Here is a 19,364-nt window from a genome sequence, read left to right as displayed (position 1 = left end):
ATAATGAAAAATGAGGTCTTGATGTGACCCACACACAATTCCTCAAACTCTTTATGCATATCCCTTTGCTTTTCTAGATCAAAGTTGATCGTTGGATCCACAGTTTTCCCCACCACGGGAATTAGATCAACAGGATTTGGGGCCAATTTTGGGTCCAAAACATAGGCGAGCTTCAGCACATGAAGCATGAACTTGACCTTGTTAGCCCAACGGGTGTAGTTCTGACCATAGAATTGGTTGGCAAACTCTTTGTTTATGTAGTGGAGCTAGCAGTTAGGATTTGGGTGTCTAGTCTGTTGATTTATAAATGCAAGTAAAAACCTTTACGATTGTTGTAAAACAAACCAACAGATACGCAAGAAAACCAATAAATAATACTGAGAATTGTACGTTGATTAATTGCAATAAATAAATCCAATTATTATTATTATTATTATTATTATTATTATTATTATTATTATTATCATCATGTAATAACTACAAGATCGAACTCTTGTTCTTAAATATTTTTACTTCGCTTCTATGGGTTGTAAGCAATTGAGTAAAACATCAGGATTTAATGCAGAATTACCGAGTTTCCAACAACAACGGAAAACAATAAACACAAAGTGAATACTGAGAAACCGGAATTAAATCAAAGAGAGAATGAGGGAGCTTTGAATTTTCGTGTTTCAAATACGGCTCCTAGAGAGCTGTATTTTCAGGAAAATAACACACAATGATTTTCGAAGCTATGAAAAATATTATGAAGATGATATGACCTTAACCACTTTGAAAAACTTGTTTTTAAAAGTTCATGCTTGGAAATAATCAGCATTTGTAGTACATTAGAAAGAATAGCAAATTTTCAAAAATTCCTATTTCCTATTTCCGATATCGTAATTATATGTTATATTTTCTGAGAGTTATTATATGAGTAGACGTTTTTTTTTTTCGATCATGAAACCAATATCTCTTAATAGTGTATATTTCTCAATTTTTAAATTGATTATGAAATAAAACAAGGTATATTTTTAATCTAAAAAAACCATTTACTAAAAGAATATATTAAGTAAAATATTACACGAAGTCAATAGTCAATGGGATATGTGGCATTGCTACAGACACCTAATTATTGACTACGATCCTTTCCTCTTTGAGTGGTCACAAAATAGAAGCTCTGTGCGGGTGTTCTCCAGCTCACGACTCACGACCGAAAGAAGGAAAATACACAGAAAATTAAGCTCTCCAACAAGGTAAATACACCTCGTTATCCGTCTTCTTCTTATGTTTCTGAAGATTTAGCATCGATTGAAATAGTTCCATTGTTTAATTTGGATTATAAATCTATAACGGGAGGATGATGAATAGGTGAATAAATCTTCGATGATTCAAAAGAAAGTTAATAACCGAGTTTGATTCGATTGATATCATGTGAATGTAAGTCGTATGCACAAAACCCATGGAAAATTTGATTATCAAACCCTGATTCATGAAGTTCGTGGTAATATAGTTTGGTATATCGATATGAAATTGAGAAAAATGTGAAGATTCGTTCATACAGGGGTGTTGATTTTCAATTTGGAACTATAAAATACGTAAGCTTTGAATTTGGATTTGGAACCACATTTTTTATTAGGTTTTTGAATCAAAGATTTTCGAACCAAACCAAATTCAAGCACAAAATCGAATTCTTTACATTATGTAAACGATGATATACTAGTTTTTTCGTTTTATGATTCTTGAATAACATAAGTTTACGTTGTGTTTGGTTCATTAGCCAAAAAATTAGAAAATCTAGTCTAATTAGTTTTTTTAAAAGTTAGTTTATAAGTTATTTTTAGCCGATAAAAAATGACAATTTGGTTATACAGGTTGAAAATATAAAATGATATGATGGCATTTAAAAAAAATATGTTTTTTTATAATTAATTAAGAATATATTTAAATTTTGAAACACTTTTAAAATCTAGTCTAATTAAGTTTTTAAGTTTTAATAATTTATAAGTTATTTTTTGACTTCGCTAATATTCAACTTGAAAAACTAATTTTCTACAATTTAAAAAACTAATTTTTGACTTGCTAATATTACAACTTAAAAAAACTAAAAAAATAAGTTGGGGTTATGGGCTAACCTACAATGAGAAATTAAATATCCTCCTATCTTTTAATCCTATAAATTTTCCTACCCATTTAATTGATGACATGTGTCATATTAGTATCCTAAAATATCATTAAATCTCATTAAATGAACATTAAATGTTACATGTGTCATCATTTCATTGGGTAGGAAGATATTTAGGAACAAAAAGTAGGAGGATATTTAATTTCTCAGATTAGAATGCAATGAAAATATCCTTTAGTTAGATATTTTGTTAAGGATATTGTTAAATATATGTACTAACTAACATTATATATTTGAATAGTAATTTATTAATGTCAAATAACATATTTGTCGTATAGCTATATAATTTAATCCAATATGAGCATCAAATAAAATGTACGATTGACCTTTTATATTCTTATAAATAAAACCATTCTATTACTTTCTTCTTCGTATTATTCGGTTTATTCCATTAATTTGTCTTGCCATTGCATCCAAACCAAACAAATTCTTATATTTTTTTTACAGTTTATACAATGAATTAAAGTTTTTATAAATCTATGAATCATGTATAAATCTTCCATCACTTTATGCATGTACAAAATTCATACAATGTTCTAACAAATTTAATAGTAAATTTGTAACAAATTCAGTTCGTATATAAATAAACACTAACCTTTGTTTCAACTTTAATTCTCTATAGGCCGATTTTTTGGAAAATTTAGCTGCATGCTCTCAACAATTTATTGTATCATTCTAACTTTATTCAACCATTTAGGCAATTGGGGACCAATACTAGTTGGCTTAGTCCCCTAAATTATGAGGCAGTTGATTTAAAAAAATATTACTAAAATTATAACAAAATAGATGAATCTCACTTATATCAATAATAAAATGGGTAATTAAGACTAACATATCGGTGATTATTCCTTAAAAACTTCTATTGATGTTGTTAGAAGATTATAGATTTCTACAGTTTCACTAATTGTCTAAACAGATAAGACTATAGGAGATTTTTAGAGGACAATTGACTCGTTTAGAATAATGTAAGATAATATTTTATTTGAAAATGACAAATTTGTGACTAAGAAAGTGAAAAGAAAATGAGTTGTATATATTGAAAGATGATAACAATTCACAATGCACACATTCCAAGAAAGATAAAGTTTTATGCCATTTTATCAACGCCTTCCTCATCAGTCCACTCACCCTCATCATCTTATTCTTCATCCTTTACAATTCACCAAAAAAAAGGTGATTGATTACAAATCATCTCGTTTTTTCCTTTTCTTTTCTGTTTTTGACTTTTGATCATCGAATAATGCTCTAATCAATTCATAAATCTCTCTCTCTTTCTTTTCAGGATTGAATCTATTTCACTTCACCCCAATTGATTCTCTACAGCTTCCCTTGACTTGATCTAAAGGTAAATCAAATCAAATCAAATCAAATCCCCTTTTCAATTTCCATCATCAGCATCCTACTACTGTTCATGTTCATGTCAAATTTCCTGTTTAAACTTCGATTTCTGTCAAATCAACATTATGATTAAATTACTTTATAAAGCAATTACATACGTGATTTGAGTAAATACGTTGGTTTCCTAATTCATATAGTAGCATATATGATAAAATTTTGATTACTTGCAATCGATTTTTAAATAAAATATAATTTTTTTAAATAAAATTATATTTTAATATACATCACATCGTATCCATTTAACTTTTTTTTCCTCTTAATTAAAATACAGATCAAATCCACACATTTTATCAGAAAAACACCATGTCATCATTTGTCACAGCTGAAGTGTGCGATGCTCATGCATCCCACCTAGCAAGTGGTGATCTTCGGGCCCTACAGCCCATATTCAAAATCTACGGGCAATGTCGGGCCTTTTCAGGGCCCGTAGTCACACTCAAAGTGTTTGAAGATAACGTGTTGGTTCGAGAGCATCTGGAGTCCAAAGGAGAGGGGAGAGTTCTTGTGATTGATGGTGGTGGTAGCATGAGATGTGCACTTGTGGGTGGAAATTTGGGCCAATTGGCCCAAAACAATGGGTGGGTTGGGATTGTGGTTAATGGGTGCATTCGCGATGTTGATGAGATCAATGGGTGTGATATTGGGGTTCGGGCTTTGGCTTCGCATCCTCAAAAGTCGTATAAAAGAGGTAATGGTGAAAAGGGTGTGCCAGTTCATATCGGTGGGACTTTGATTCATGATGGAGAATGGTTGTATGCTGATAGTGATGGGATTCTTGTTTCGAAGACTGAGTTGTCTTTATAATTTTGTTGGAGCTGTAAAACATGTATTATCAGCTGAATAATCAATAAAGTTACGAAAACATGTTTGTGTTTTTTTGTATTTTTTCATTATACATAATGTCAAACTTATCCCATCGTTAATCACTAAATTGGTGAGTCAAACAAAGTATAATGGTCTATGGTCTAATCACTATATGAAATTTAATGTAATGGTTGAATTAATAACAAACCTATAAAAGGGGTAAGAAATGGATATTTTTAAAAATACAAGGACGGAAGCGGAAATATTTAGCAAAACCCATCGGGGAGAAAGAGAGCGAGAGGAGGGAAAAAACGGTCATTCAGTGATGGCTCATAAGAGAAGCACCAGCACCGCCGTCGCCGGCTCCGCCTCCGCAACCGTAGGCGGCGACAGCTTACTGGAGAGGATACCGGAGAACTTACTCAATGAAATCTTCTTAAAGTTGGAACCGGAGACACTGTCTTCGCTCAGCTCGTTAGCATGCGTTTCACGAACCCTTCAATCGTCCGTCAACAACGTTCTCTCCTCCTTCTCGTCCGTAGATCTCTCCGTGAGTTTTTTCTACATTTACCATATCGCTCATTGCTTAATTTTGTTCTTCGACATCTTAAAACCCTAAGTCCTAAATATTTGCAATTGGATGGGGATTTTGTGGCAGGCGTTTTCTCTAGATCCACAGACATTTGATGGAATTAGAAGAAACTTAGGCAATATCCAGAAGATCACCTTAGATTGTCTTCGCCTCAATGATTCTTCAATCAGAAACCTCCTTGGACCAGATGTTGAGGAATTGATTTTGTTGAAATGTTCTTCACTCTCCTGCAGATTTCTTTCTAGCATCGGAAGAACTTGCCCAAATTTAAGGTACAAGCTGGTACTACTTTCATTCTAGTAGTTGCTTTAATGGTTACTGAATTTTGATTGACGTAGTCAACTCTTGCTGATTGAATTCAGAGTGCTTACGCTGGAGTTTTCTGGCTTCATTGACAAATCTTCTGTATTCGATTTGAATTTCAGAGGCTCACTTGAAAATTGTCGATCCCTGGAGGTAAATATGATTACCTATCTCTATTCTCTACTAATATGCTTTCAGTCACATGATTTGTCAATTATTTACCTTCCATTTACAGTCTCTGAAAATCAAGATCCGGGGAGGTGAAATCAACGATTACAGCTTCATGCTACTCGGTATCTATCACTTGCTCCCAAAAACCATTAAGATCCTTAATCTTCAACCATCTATTTCATTAGACACTCTTGTGTTCTTCAGAACAATCCCCATTCCTCATACAACTTTTAGCCAAACATTAACACAAATCTCACTAGTATTAGACACCATCACAGATCTCCTTCTCCACACCATCACACACTCTCTCCCTCTTCTAACTGACCTCGCTCTCAAAGACCAACCATCATCTGACACATCAGACGACCTATCTGACCTAGGAATTCAGTCACTAATCCATTGTAAAAACCTAACTCACCTCTCTCTTATCCGAATTCGCCACCATAGTTCCACCTCATTCAAAAGAACAACCGATATGGGCTTCTTTTTGCTTTCCGAGGGTTGTAAACAACTGGAATCCGTTCGTCTTTCCGGGTTTTCAAAAGTTAGCGATGCCGGATTCACTTCAATTCTCAATTCCTGTTCCAATCTGAAAAAATTCGAGATCCAAAACACGCATCTTTTGACGGATTTGACATTCCAAGATGTCAGTAAAGTTCCTAGGGTTCTTGAAGAGGTGAAATTGGTGTCTTGTAATTCGATAACAAGTGAAGGAGTACATGAAATCGCTAGTTGTAGTGGATTAAAGATTCTTGATTTGTTTGGGTGTAAAAGTGTAGCAGATTCCTGCCTTGGAAACGTTTCAAAACTTAGACTTTTAACTTCTTTAAACTTATCCGGGGCGGATGTTACCGATTCCGGGATGGTAATTTTAGGTAAAATTCATGCCCCGATTACATTCCTGTCTTTAAGAGGTTGCAAAAGGGTAACCGATAAAGGAATCGGTCATCTATTATCAAACGGAAAAATTGGGAACAATTTAACGTCTCTTGATCTTGGTCATATGCCTGGAATCACTGATTACAGTGTTGGCATTGTTGTTGATTCTTGTATCGGGCTGGTGGAATTGTGTATAAGGAATTGTTTTTATGTGACAAATGTGTCCATGAAGGTTTTAGGGTTGAAAGGGGGAATTAGGAGGGTTGATGTTTATAATTGTAGTGGGTTAACTGTTGGGTGTTTTGAGTTGTTGAAGAAGCCTTTGTTTCGTGGTTTACAGTGGATTGGAATTGGGAAGACACGTGTCATATGTGTAGGAGATGATGGGTTTGATGAAATTCATAGGGAGAGACCATGGTTGACTATTTGTGCTGATGGTTGTGAGGTTGGGTGTCATGATGGATGGCAATTTCATAAGTTTTAACGCTGAATTTGTAATATGTTAAAAGAGATACCCTTTTGTAAATGTTATCATTAACATTGTAGTTGTACGTATTTGTTGATTTATTCTTTTTATTACTTAATATTATTATTTATTGCTTAGTAATAATATTTCTTCCTAGAGACTATTATGGGTTATGGGGTAAAAAACAGTTTTTATTTATTTATTTATCATTATTTACATCACGAATCTTTTGACCTAGATACGAAACAAATAAAATTCTACAAAACACTTAAACCATTACAAAACAGCTCTCTTGCTAAACAAATTAAGGTCAGTATAAAGTATCGCCTGTTCATAAATTTAAGTGAACGAACACACACACACACACACACAAAGACACATTCAACAAAAAGGCATAATCTTATTTGCTCATGATTTAATAATTATCTATCTTCCCAGCAATGCTTGAAAATCTACAATCTGAAAAAGAAAAAACCATAAAATTCAAATAAAAGTCAAAAGCTAAAATTTTGCTTATAATATTGTTGTAAGGAAAATAGGATGCCTAAATAGACAAAGTTTCCATTTTCTAACCCTCATTTCTCTTCCAACCGATGCAGCACCGACTCTGCAAAACTTTGCTGTCTGCACATACATATATTAAAAGAGTTGAAATTTCACTTATAATATTGCCATTTATTAGTAAATTGCAACTTTGGTCCTTGTGCTTTATTCAAAATTTACAAGTTCGGTCCAATCTTTTAAATCTTCCTAAAAATTGTCCTTAAGTTTGCATTTTGTTTTAGTCCCTCTGGCAACGAAATGCAAGTCTTAAATTGGACCAAAGTTGTGAGTTTGAGTAAATCATAGGGGCCAAATCCGTAACAAAAATGTTAAGGGGATTTTTTTGTAAAAGAATGATAGAATCTGAACTTACTTGCGTTCCCTATGTTTTGGGCTGGGGCGAGAGTATTTCAAGTATCCATCCCAAGGGACCTTCTTAAGACCTGCCCGAACAGATATGATGTCCCTCACCCTACAAAATGGCACACAATTGTAATAACTTCAGAAACCAGGGGCATTTATGGTAATAATTTCATCATCATCCATGTATTTTAAGTGTTCAATTCACCTCTCTGCAAACTCAATAGGTGTTTCTCCAGGCTTCATATTTTGAGGCTCAAGGTACCAAACATCACAAACCACAGCCCATGATGTCATCAACTGTAGTAAATGAGTTGTGAAAGATTGTCTGCAAAACAAACAAACACGGATAAAATTATAACACAATTCAATCCAAAAAAATATATAAAAAAAAATACTTGCTTTTTGCTATTCCAGAAAGCATCAACGAAGATTTTGTTGTACTTGATTGCAATTGGGCAAACAGTGGACCCAAGTTCAAATGCACCCTATATAATATACAAATTACCAATAAATCAATATATATATATATATATATATATATATATATATATATATATATATATATGGCTAAAACAGAAAAAAAAAATTAATGGAACAGAAGGAATTGTTTCTTGAAGATGCAATATAGATCAATAAATGTACCTTTTTGAACATAACAGTGAACTGATTATTTACACAAGTTCCTTCAGGGAAGATAAGAAGAGGATTGTTGTCAGCTCCTTCAACATGCTCCCTTAACCTAAAACCACAGTCTCATGTCACAACATTTTTCTTTCTTTCTTTTTAAAAAAAGAATATATATATATATATATATATATATATATATATATATATATATATATATATATATAAAATTTACAATTTTACATACTTTCTTGCTACAATTTCACGATCCTTTGCTTCGGAACGATTAAACCATATACACCCCAAACTATCCAAAATAGTGCTTTGTAGAAGTCCTATATATATAAAAAAAACATTAAATAAATCATTTTCTTTAAAACACTATAAATGAAAATTATGTATGTGTACATATACTACATACCAACCCATCCGGGGTGTTTTTGCATGATAACAGCAAAAGCAGTCATTTGTTCTAAAACAATGAAATCAATCATTGATGTATGATTAGCTACAAACACCTGAAAATTAAATTAATTCATCAGAGAAAACAATTATGATTAAAAAAAACTTCAGTTAATGCAAATTATTTAATAACTTACCTGTTTAGGCCTTGCACATGGTCTAGGGCCATGATACTTCACTACCCCTGTCCATGATGCAACAAAGAAGCTGCAAATTAACTCCACCAGAGCCCTCTGAGCCCAAAATAGTCAAAATACTAGTTAGATTTCTTCTGTGATATGAAATTTTATAAAGTTAGTAAAGGTCTAAAATGCATTTATAGTGTATACCTCTAGCCTTTTTCTTAACTTATCATGCCCTTTTAATAGCAAATGCACAGGAATATAACATGATAGGAAGATTATCCATCCTAATGTCAGAACAAGAACCCTGAGATATGAACAAACAATAAGCAAAGAAACCAAATGTTCAATTTCTCATTATGCAGAGTTACATACAACAAACAGTTACCTTCCAGGGAAAAGAATCCCATATCTAACTACAACTCCCAAACACCACAAAGGGAATAAATATATATTCCAGTTCCAAGGCTCTGGAGGATTTGATTTGAAGCATCGTGTGAAAGAATCCTGCTCATGCAGATGGAATTTGGTTAGACACAGCTAAAATCATGAATCGTCATCATTAGGGAAGAAAAAAAAACGAATTCGCAGTGCAGAAAGCACACTAGACACAACTGTAACAGTGTTTTTCAGATGATAAAACATCTAGTAGATCGAAGAGTCAATTCGCACGAATAGAAGAAGAAACATCAAAAATCAAGGCAAAATTAGAAAGGGGGATAAGAGGAAAAGAACATTTACATCGACAATGGCACCAGCCGCCTCCGTTAACGTCGGGGAGATGTCCAGCAAATCGCGCCTACACAAAATATGCAATCAATCGATCGAGCTTTCCAAATAACAATATACACATATAGATTGATAAAATAGATTGATGGATGATTGAATGGTTACAAACGAAGCTTGGCGTGAGGTTGTGGAATGGAATCGGAGGGGAGGTAGTCTTCGATGTTGGGGCGATCTAGGTCTAGCTCGGAGCTTGATGAGGTTAGCTTGCTCATCTTGGTGCCACGTTCTGGAGTGGAGATAGAAGAAAGGGGGATTGAATTCTTGAAATCTTGACTGTTGACCATGGCTGCGATCTAACAAGATTTGGGCTGGGTTTTGAGTCAAACCGATGAACCCATTTGACCAAGCATCCAAAAACTGGAATCAAACCATACAAAATAATATCCTATTGGTCCAGTTTTGGTTTAAATTACAATCATCAAATCAAACCTGCCTTACATCAAACATAAATTCTAACTTAATTTCAAATAAAAATAAAAAAATACCTAGCTTTTTTTTTTCGTTTTTTGAACTGCAAACACATATTTTCTATTTTATTCTTAAACTATTCATTATTCAAAATGAACTATTCATTATTCAATATTATCATTTGATAACCCTTGACATACCTAACTAGAAATAACAATCAGCATACCGTTCTCTTCTTTTACTAACACAACCACTATGGTGATCACTGGTGAGAAACACTTTAGACTGGGTAGAGTGGTCTCAGTGAAACTCGGCAATTTCCAACGTAAACTTGGGGAACACCGCCCCACCAATTCGGTTTGCTCAATTCGGCATGGTAACTCGATATATGTGTTTAGGATGAGACGAGAGAGGACTTTGAATTTGAAGTTGCAATAATGGTCCTTACAAATTCTCTTTTGCGACATTTTTTATCCTAAAATTAAAGGGAAAAATACTTTATTTATCTTTCAACTTTATAATTGTTCACATTTGATTTATTCCTTTTGATATTTAATATATTTATTAATTCAAATAAGTGTCTTTTATATAAGTTCATTATTATATACTCTAAAAATATAATATTATTTATAAAGTTCATAAAATATAATCAATATTTTTATTCTTTTACCTAAAACTATCAGTGATACTCAGCAAAATTGATTTATTTATCATTGTCATTTTATTTTGTCGCAATTAAAGAATATTTAAAAAAAGAATTTTGCTTTCAGTTCAAGCGTATATTAATTTAGTTATGATCTTAGATACCTTAATCCAACAATTTCTTCACTTTCCTGCAACCAAAATGTTTTTTTTTTGACAAAGAAAAATCATAAAAATGTTCCAAGCAAAACATTTCTGTTTGGAAAATCACATTGAATATTAAGTAATACACAGAAATCACATAAAAGAATCATATTCAAGTAGCATAAGTTGAAGAGTTAAGGAGTTTCAAAATGAATATAGTTTAAGATAGATGACCTATCTTGAATCATAATCATTTGAATGACCTCATTTATAATAGAGAGATAGAAATAGACATTAGATTATCATTCCTAAACATTAGTATCAAGTGTTAGATAAAAATCATAAGAGAAAACACCACACAAACCTTGAAACCCGAGAGCAAAATCTACATGTTAAACTAATATATTCGGGAGGGACATAACATATTTCATTCTTCATGAGTATACCTCCAATTCTAGAGCTTTGTGTCTTACTTTGGTGAAGAAAAACCCCAAAGAGACACCTAGAGTGAGAATGATGTTGGTAGAAAAAAAAAAAGAGAAAAAGGAAGGAGTTTATGAGTTTGGGCTAGTGTTCTTGTTTCTATTAAGTCTCAAATACTTCCATTAAGTCATAAAAAGAGTGACTTAAAATTGCAAAAGATTTGTTATGCTTTTATCAAATTTCAAGCATTATTATCAAAGAAGAAAAATCATATTACAATTAACATGGATACGACATAACCTATTTCCTCAACTCTTTATGTATGAATTGTAAACGCTTCAACTACATGAAAGATTTTCGAATGAAAATACTACTAATATTTGAAACATAAATGCTAGAACTACATGAAGCTTTTTGAATCACAATTAAAAAGTCATATTATAATTACCATTTATATGACATAACGCATTTCAACTCTTCATATTTGAATCGTAAGTGCATGAACTACATGGAAGTTTTTTGAATCACAATACCTTCAACTACATGGAAGATTTTATGAGAAAATAGTACTAATATAGATACATATATAATAAAATAATGCAAACGGTTGTTGAGAATTTATAGATTTTGTAAATGCTATTAATTAAGATATATAAAAGGTCATCTAGGTTTCAAATCAATATGGTTTGAGAAAACAAATCATCTCTAACCACATGAGTTTAGATGACCTCATTTATAAAAGATAAATAAATAGATATAGATAATGACGTTTCAAAGAAAATGGCTGTTAAAACTAACAGGTTAGTCAAAATATTGTAATTGTAATTTACGTGGCTTAGTGAGAATATGCATTTTATTTCATAAAAAATTAGGGGCGCCTAGAAAAGTAATGCTTCTTACACTAAATTCAACATCTAATCCTTATAGTAACTACTAACTGTTTACTATTTAGATTGCTTCCATCAACTGGTTTCATATACTATGTGCTATGTAAAAATTTGATGTTCTCTCACTCATTTACAACTCTGTTTCATTTTAACATATCTTTTTCAAAATTCAAATCAGGTATATAATTCTAATTTTTATATTCCGTTTTTTATCAGAAGCTTGTGATTTGGTTTTTGATGCAGCAAGTAGAGGAAAACAATTCTTAATTGTTGGCACTAAAAATAAAGAAGTTGATTCAGTAGCATGAGCTGCAATAAGGGCTCGGTGCCATTATGTTAATAAAAAAATGGCTCGGTGGTATGTTAACGAATTAGTTCACTACAGAAACTAGGAGATTGAATGAGATTAGATACCCCAGTAGTCATAGTTGTAAACGATGGATACTAGGCGACGTGCGTATTGACCCGTACACTGTTTTAGCTAACGTGTTAAGTATCCCGCCTAAGGAGTACGTTCACAAGAATGAAACTTAAAGGAATAACTTAAGCTAATGGTTTGGTTTGATTTTCCATGATAACCAAAACCGAACCATATATAATAGGTTATAATGATTCGGTTATTTCGGTTTTGGTTTGATTTTCAATTATTTTGCTCACTCCTACTAATTTTTGATTTTGTGCCAAAATGTTATTAAAAGTTTCGAAACTTAAATACGTATGCCCAAAATATGCTAACATGTGAAAATAACAGCAAAATTGTCATTTTATACGACATAAGGGTTTTTTTTATAATTTTTATAATATTTTGGTCTAACGGTAAGGAATGACTCTTTCATTTAAGAGTCGTGGGTTCAAGTTTCGTTTAAAACATAAATGATATGCGGGAAATATATATTAAAAAGTTAAAACTTAAAATTTTTAAATTGGGTTCATATGGCAATATGCCATGGCCCATGGGACATGGTGTGTGCTTACGTGCATAAGTTCGTCAAACTCAAAAGGCAGATCAATTTTTCATGCATCATCATCATCATCATCATCATCATCATCATCATCATCATCATTATTATTATTATTATTAATGATAATGGACTTAAGAGTTTAACAATATTTGGTTTTTGTATAAAAAAATATCACTTTTTTTTACATGTATTACCGATAATCTTTCTAGATTGTACATTTATTTTGATTAACCGGATATATATGTTTCGGTTATAGACTTATGGTTTTCATTTAAAACCGAACCACTATAAACCGAACCGAACCAATAATAATAATAAATGTTTTAATATAATATAATATTTAATATATGTTGTGTACTTATATTATGAATTGAAAATTTAAAGAATGAATTATTTGGAATTAAATACGATAAGTAATCTTCTATCAATACAATTATATATACACAATCATTCACTTTTTATAACACTGGACTTTATGTTTTCCATTTTTTATAGAAAAATATTTTTATTTTTATGTCATCTTGGACCATTATGGTTAACCGATATTAACCATTAACCATAATCATTAACCGGCTAAAATCATTAACCAAAACCAATATTAACTGTTACCTAATGGTTATTGGAATACATTAACCAACTGTAACGGTTATGATTCGGTTTTAACGAATAACCGAACCAAACCGCCGTATACACACCCTTACGTATTAGCAATAATCTTTATAAATTGTACAAAAGGAGCATTTGTCCTAAATCATATGGTGTCTTCGATTATTTTGTTACATAATCATATATCTTGACAATTTAAACATTTTTAAAAGTTAACGACTTGATCTTTTGAAGCGTCACATGGTTTAGAAAATTTCCAAATCTTTAGTGGGTTTAACGAAAAACTTTTTCAATAATCACTTATCCAAAGCAAATAGAGAAGCTATATTGATTTTTATTTAATTTTCATTAAAATATAACCAAGAGTCCAATATCCTTAGCTAAAATGAGTCATTATTGTCGCATCGAATAACATAGTGACCTTAAATCTAAACCAACATCTAATCTTATTCAATAAAATATCACATAAACAACAAAAATCTCCTCCTATTAAATACGATTCACCACATATACTCATCATATTTCTATACACAGAATAAATCTGTATCTTTAACAATACAACGATTGATCCAAATCTGTTACAACTTCGCACAGAATCAGAAAAATTCAAACCCAAAATCAAAACAAAGAATTACACCAACCAACACTACTCTGATCAATTCTCACCCCTACAGCTCGTATCACCATAAAAATCTACACCTGTCCCTACTGTTCTTGATAATTAAACCTCAAAATAAATATATCACATTAAAAAAGATTCGGGTTTCAATTCAAAATCAAATCTTGATAACAGACTTTCTCGAATTGCTTGATCTTTTATCACCAGACAAGAACCGTGGAATACTCACCAAACTATTGACACGTGTCACACCTTCAAGTGCTGACCATTCTTCATCTTCAGTACTCGATATGCACTCTGCTAAGCTCCTTTTAGATCCCCCAACACCATTTTCAATTGGCTTGTTGTTTACTGGTTCAACATATGGCTCAATCTCACTCGACTCTTTAACATTCACCAAATCCTGTGTAACACTACTACTACTAATATTTTCTTCTTTTTGTTCTTCTATGGGTGCAATTGACATGGGTTTTGGGTCAAGAAATAGACATACAACAGCACAATCGTCGTTTTTGGATGTCGGGTATTTGAGCCGCCAAGCCCTTGTGGCACAGTCAACAAGGGCCCGGGCAGCCGTTGACCGACTTGGGGCAGCAGCCACAATGTCGATAGCTTCTTTATTCGAGAGAACATCCCAAACCTGTTTCAAAATAAATAAATAAAAAATGAATATTGATACGTGTCTAGATAAAATTGATGAATATTATGAAATTTGTTGTTTTATGCAACCCTTTATCCAGACAGACATCATTACTCATTCAGTCAGTTTACCTATACAGGACATAATGAAAGATAAAGGAAAGAAATGATACCCCGTCGGATGCGAGAAGGACAAATTTGTCTTTTTGGGTGATATGGTGGTAATAAATATCCGGGGTGGAGATTAAACCGAAGTCTTTTAGACAGAAGTCACCAAAAGCTCTAGCCATTGCTAGACCGGGTGAATCACTATTCGGTAACCAAACGCGTGCGACTTCTGGCTCATCTTGTAATGCAAAAACACGCCCTTTAAACTGTTGAATCCTAGCTGCTTCTCCTGAAATGATATATATATATATATATATATATATATATATATATATATATATATATATATATATATATATATATTATATTATTTTTGTACATCAAGTTAAGGTTAAATACATGGAACTTAATGTACTTATATATTATGAGTGATTGTGGAATAGACATGGACTTCCAAGAAAGCCTAAAACTTTTTTATAAATTATGAGAGAGAAATAGAGAGTTACTTGGGAGATTCGGTTTTAAATCAACGGTCAATTGGACAGCAACTAAACCATTGTTGTCATCTTTAGTTGCCAAAACCGCTCTCGAGTCGCCAAGATTTCCTATTATAAGATCTTGAGCCTGAAACAATGAAACCTTTATTGCAAATATCGTCTATTTCAACCTTTGTATTTGACATGCATTGGACTAGACCGGTGTCAATAGGACAAAATTTGCACTTTTTTGTAAATGTCCTCCATAAAATATATATGTCGGAAAAAAACATGTCCAAATCATATAGTGTCCCATGTAACAAAAAGTACCTGTTTGATCAAAGCAACAGCAGTTGTTCCACTACAGAAACAATCAATAGATGGATGTGTCTTGAGCTCCATATCCATTAACCTAAAAGCTTTCAAAATCGACTTTTTAAGTGGAAGATACTTTTCAGGAACTCGTTCTTTCTCACCATTACCAAACTCCAATTCTTCACACCATTTTTCTTCTTCTTCTTCCTCTTCGTCTTCTTCTTCCTCATTACCATTTCTGTTCTCACTATCAGAACCAGTCGTCCAGTGAGTAGACAACAAAACGGGAAGAGAATCCCTAACTTTCCTAGCGACCATATGTCCGTATGGGCCATGCCCATCAAATACTCCACAAAACACCGCTTCATTTGTCGAACAGAAGTTCTGATTCACAAAAAAAAATAGATTTTTTACTGTTTTAGATAGAATTTGAGTCGCATTAATTGCCACAAATTGTCCCTGATTCAAGTAATTTCTAACCTAAACTGCTAACCCGTTTCAATTTGAAAGATTTCAATAAAAAATCGTGTGTGTGGAGTGTGTGATGGTGATAATGGATAGCAGCAAACCTCCCAAACGATCATGGCGTCTTGATTTGTGCCTTTCTTGCCCTGTTGCGTGTATAAACTGGCGATGCTACTGGACCCATTACCGAATAGCCTACCGGGAACCTGGTGGAGGGCACGTTCCTCCGCCGCAGCACTCCTGCTGCCGCCGCCGCCACCGAACTTGAACTTTAAATCAGTGGATTTAAGATTGATCTTTCTACCACTCTTGGACTTCCACCGTCTATCATTTTCATCATCTTTGTTACCGTCGCCGTCTTTTCTATGTCTCCGGCGGCTGCCGGTGGTGGAATAACACGTACCCATTTGCGGAAAGTTACAGAGGTGAAGTCTTTTTTCGTTGGAAATTGGAATCGTAATTTTTAGGTGGGGGTTCTCTTATTACATCAATCAATAAGAACAGTGAGGTGACATCTGAAAGAAAACAAATTTGGATCTACAACAAGCCTCCAAAAAGACAACTTTTACACCCTTGAATACAGATGAACAACCAGAAAAGAGGGTGTGCGTGTGTGTAATTATCAAATAAAAGTTCGTTTAAAGTTTAAAGTGGGTGGATAGAAGCCATTCCGATCAGTCCGCCCTACGAGTTCTACCAAGATTTCATTTCAATCAATTAAATATAACAGTTTTATACTTTTGAAAGAAAAAACATAAATGAATCTTTAGCTTATTAAAACAAAAAAAAATGTTTGTATAAAACTATATAGTGTTTTTCTGACAAAATATAAAAAGTATCAAGTTGTTAAGCATTTTAATAGACTAAGAAAGATGATGCAAAAAGAATCTGAAAGATTCCTTTTATGTACATGATAGTGTTTGTTCCTTTTGCCCACATTGGCGGACCACGAAGGATACATTACATTTGGTGTTGGTTTGACTACGATTGGGATGATTAAGTCCGGTGGAAGTGGTGATAGAAATTATCGGCTCCAAATCAGTTTGGCATATTTCTGCCGTTGGAAAGGGCTGGTGTTTGCCATGGCAAATAGAGGAAAAATGAGAGGAGAGAAAGTGTGGCAAGAGATGGGATAGCATGAGAAGATTCTGCCGAATTCATACTTGCCAAGCTCCATGCGATACATGAGGCATAGTGTTTGCCACGCCACGTGGACGCCACCCTCATGTTTGTTAAGCTTCACTCACCGAAACCTAACATGTATTCTTTTACTGCATTCTTGGAATAACATATTGTCTTTTCCCCTTTTTGTTAAACAAAAAAGTGTTTACACACCTTTTAATTCAGCGGTGGATTCACAACAAAATGTTAGAAGTAATACATGATTTTAAGGATAATATGTCAAAAAAAATTGCACCTTTCTAAAAATTTCTCAAAAAATTTAGACTACGACCAAAAATTTGAGGGGTGCACGAGCTACCCCTTGCAAACAATTGTGTCCACCCTAACTGTTACGACCAAAAATTTGAGGGGTGCGTGAGCTACCCCTTGCAAACAATTGTGTCCACCATATTAAATGAATTATGTGGTCAGTATGTTATATAGGTTAGAGTGTGACTTGGATTTTAGTGATCCGAATAAATAACACGATCCGGAACGAAGTGAAGAAGCCCGCATGACGATTTCAAAAGGTTAAGGTGTGTTCAACACACAACTTTTGAGAGTTTCTAACTTTTAACTTTTAGCTTCTAAGAAAAAACTCGGGGGGGGGGGGGGGGGGGGAAGTTTCATTCGACAGGAGAAGCTTTTAGTTTTTAGCTAAAACAAAAAACTTCAAAATCCAAATTTTATTTCGAATAACATTTAATTGTATGCAGAAGTTGTGTGTCGAACACTCATATACAAATAAAAGCTACATTTTCTAGCTTCTAGCTTCTAGCTACCAACTTCCAAATGTTAGCTACTAGCTCCCAACTTCCAATTAGTTTTTTCCGAACACGTCATAATTGTTTGTAGTAGTCTAGGGGTAATTAGGCTTGAAGACGTACACAACATACACTTCTCATATAAGAGTGTAGGGGATCCCCTAAAGACGTACACAACATATACTTCTCATATAGGAATATACGGGAGCCCCTACAGTATGGACATATTTTCTTATTCTTGGTTTTCTTGTATATAGGTTCGACCCAATAGTTAATATGGATTTGGTTATAAGTATTTGTAGCTAGGGATTTCAATATATCACTTTTGTAAACATTTGAGTAATAGAAGATTTACTCAGTTCCGGTCTATGGTCATAGTACGTTGATCAAACCACCTAAATTATTTTGTGTCATTTTTTCATTGGTTTCTTTGATTGCTTGCTTACAGAAGGTATATAGTTCCAAACCTAAAATGACCAAACTATTGGTGGTGTTTCACAGATTACTCTCAACATAATGGACCAATAAGGCAGCTTGATGTGGGTCGTCCGAATATTACAATCTACCTTTAGACAACACTCGCTCTCATATCAGATGAATTCATTAAGACCTAAATTATCTTTTGTTAGACAACACTCACTCTCTTATAAGACGAGTTCATTAAGACCTAAATTTAAGATCCATTGAGAAAAAACCACTTGGGTTGTAGTGACTTGGTAAGGCATGTGGAAAATATGGTGTGTAACATATTGATTCATGTTTAAATCCTAGCACTACTCGACATGTGTGGCCATAAATGTTCGCATGTACCGACTGCAGGACTTAAGGTATAGCCTCATGTTCGAAGCGGATGAGTTGTCGATGCGCGAAAGCGGGTCTAAGAACCCTCGTTAAGAAGGTTCCCTTTCCGAATAAAAAGATCAATTGAGAAACGGAGAAACATGCATATATATATATATATATATATATATATATATATATATATATATATATATATATATATATGCATGTTCGCATGCACCGACTGCAGGACTTAAGGTATAGCCTCATGTTCGAAGCGGATGA

At 33.2% G+C, this 19,364-nt stretch overlaps 4 protein-coding genes across 5 annotated transcripts; 2 read left to right on the top strand and 2 right to left on the bottom strand.

The window, feature by feature from the left end:
• The first annotated feature begins 1,083 nt into the window (after nt 1–1,083).
• On the top strand, nt 1,084–4,444 carry LOC145062750 (Ribonuclease E inhibitor RraA/Dimethylmenaquinone methyltransferase). Of its 2 annotated transcripts, none has more exons than XM_079010349.1 (3): nt 1,084–1,235; nt 3,447–3,509; nt 3,834–4,444. In XM_079010349.1, the coding sequence occupies exon 3, from the start codon at nt 3,866–3,868 to the stop codon at nt 4,364–4,366; it is 501 nt and encodes a 166-aa protein (XP_078866475.1). In that variant the 5' UTR covers nt 1,084–1,235; nt 3,447–3,509; nt 3,834–3,865; the 3' UTR covers nt 4,367–4,444. The 2 variants fall into 2 exon arrangements, with proteins under 2 accessions (XP_078866475.1, XP_078866476.1); XM_079010350.1 differs by lacking the exon at nt 1,084–1,235 and adding an exon at nt 3,174–3,337.
• Nucleotides 4,445–4,578: 134 nt separating this feature from the next.
• Nucleotides 4,579–6,895, top strand: LOC145062748 (RNI-like superfamily protein). Its single transcript, XM_079010347.1, has 4 exons — nt 4,579–4,916; nt 5,025–5,230; nt 5,321–5,414; nt 5,497–6,895. The coding sequence occupies exons 1-4, from the start codon at nt 4,593–4,595 to the stop codon at nt 6,793–6,795; spliced, it is 1,923 nt and encodes a 640-aa protein (XP_078866473.1). The 5' UTR covers nt 4,579–4,592; the 3' UTR covers nt 6,796–6,895.
• Nucleotides 6,896–7,053: 158 nt separating this feature from the next.
• LOC145062749 (glycerol-3-phosphate acyltransferase 9-like) lies at nt 7,054–10,027 on the bottom strand. Its single transcript, XM_079010348.1, has 13 exons — nt 9,786–10,027; nt 9,633–9,690; nt 9,280–9,398; nt 9,099–9,198; nt 8,907–9,002; nt 8,729–8,825; nt 8,555–8,642; nt 8,326–8,422; nt 8,083–8,168; nt 7,889–8,008; nt 7,694–7,792; nt 7,351–7,401; nt 7,054–7,236 (listed from the first exon to the last, which is right to left on the bottom strand). Exons 1-12 carry the CDS (start codon nt 9,962–9,964, stop codon nt 7,353–7,355), a joined length of 1,188 nt encoding a protein of 395 aa, XP_078866474.1. The 5' UTR covers nt 9,965–10,027; the 3' UTR covers nt 7,054–7,236; nt 7,351–7,352.
• Nucleotides 10,028–14,218: 4,191 nt separating this feature from the next.
• LOC145061740 (putative protein phosphatase 2C 6) lies at nt 14,219–17,128 on the bottom strand. The gene is made up of 5 exons (XM_079009293.1): nt 16,479–17,128; nt 15,925–16,293; nt 15,625–15,742; nt 15,184–15,407; nt 14,219–15,011 (listed from the first exon to the last, which is right to left on the bottom strand). The coding sequence occupies exons 1-5, from the start codon at nt 16,779–16,781 to the stop codon at nt 14,529–14,531; spliced, it is 1,497 nt and encodes a 498-aa protein (XP_078865419.1). The 5' UTR covers nt 16,782–17,128; the 3' UTR covers nt 14,219–14,528.
• Nucleotides 17,129–19,364: the final 2,236 nt, after the last annotated feature.

This window comes from Lactuca serriola, chromosome 7 (genome assembly GCF_051521515.1).
Source record: "Lactuca serriola cultivar US96UC23 chromosome 7, Lser_US96UC23_V15, whole genome shotgun sequence".
NCBI lineage: Eukaryota > Viridiplantae > Streptophyta > Magnoliopsida > Asterales > Asteraceae > Lactuca > Lactuca serriola.
The sequence above is the reverse complement of the archived record's forward strand: the minus strand, read 5'-3'. Positions and strand labels throughout refer to the sequence as shown.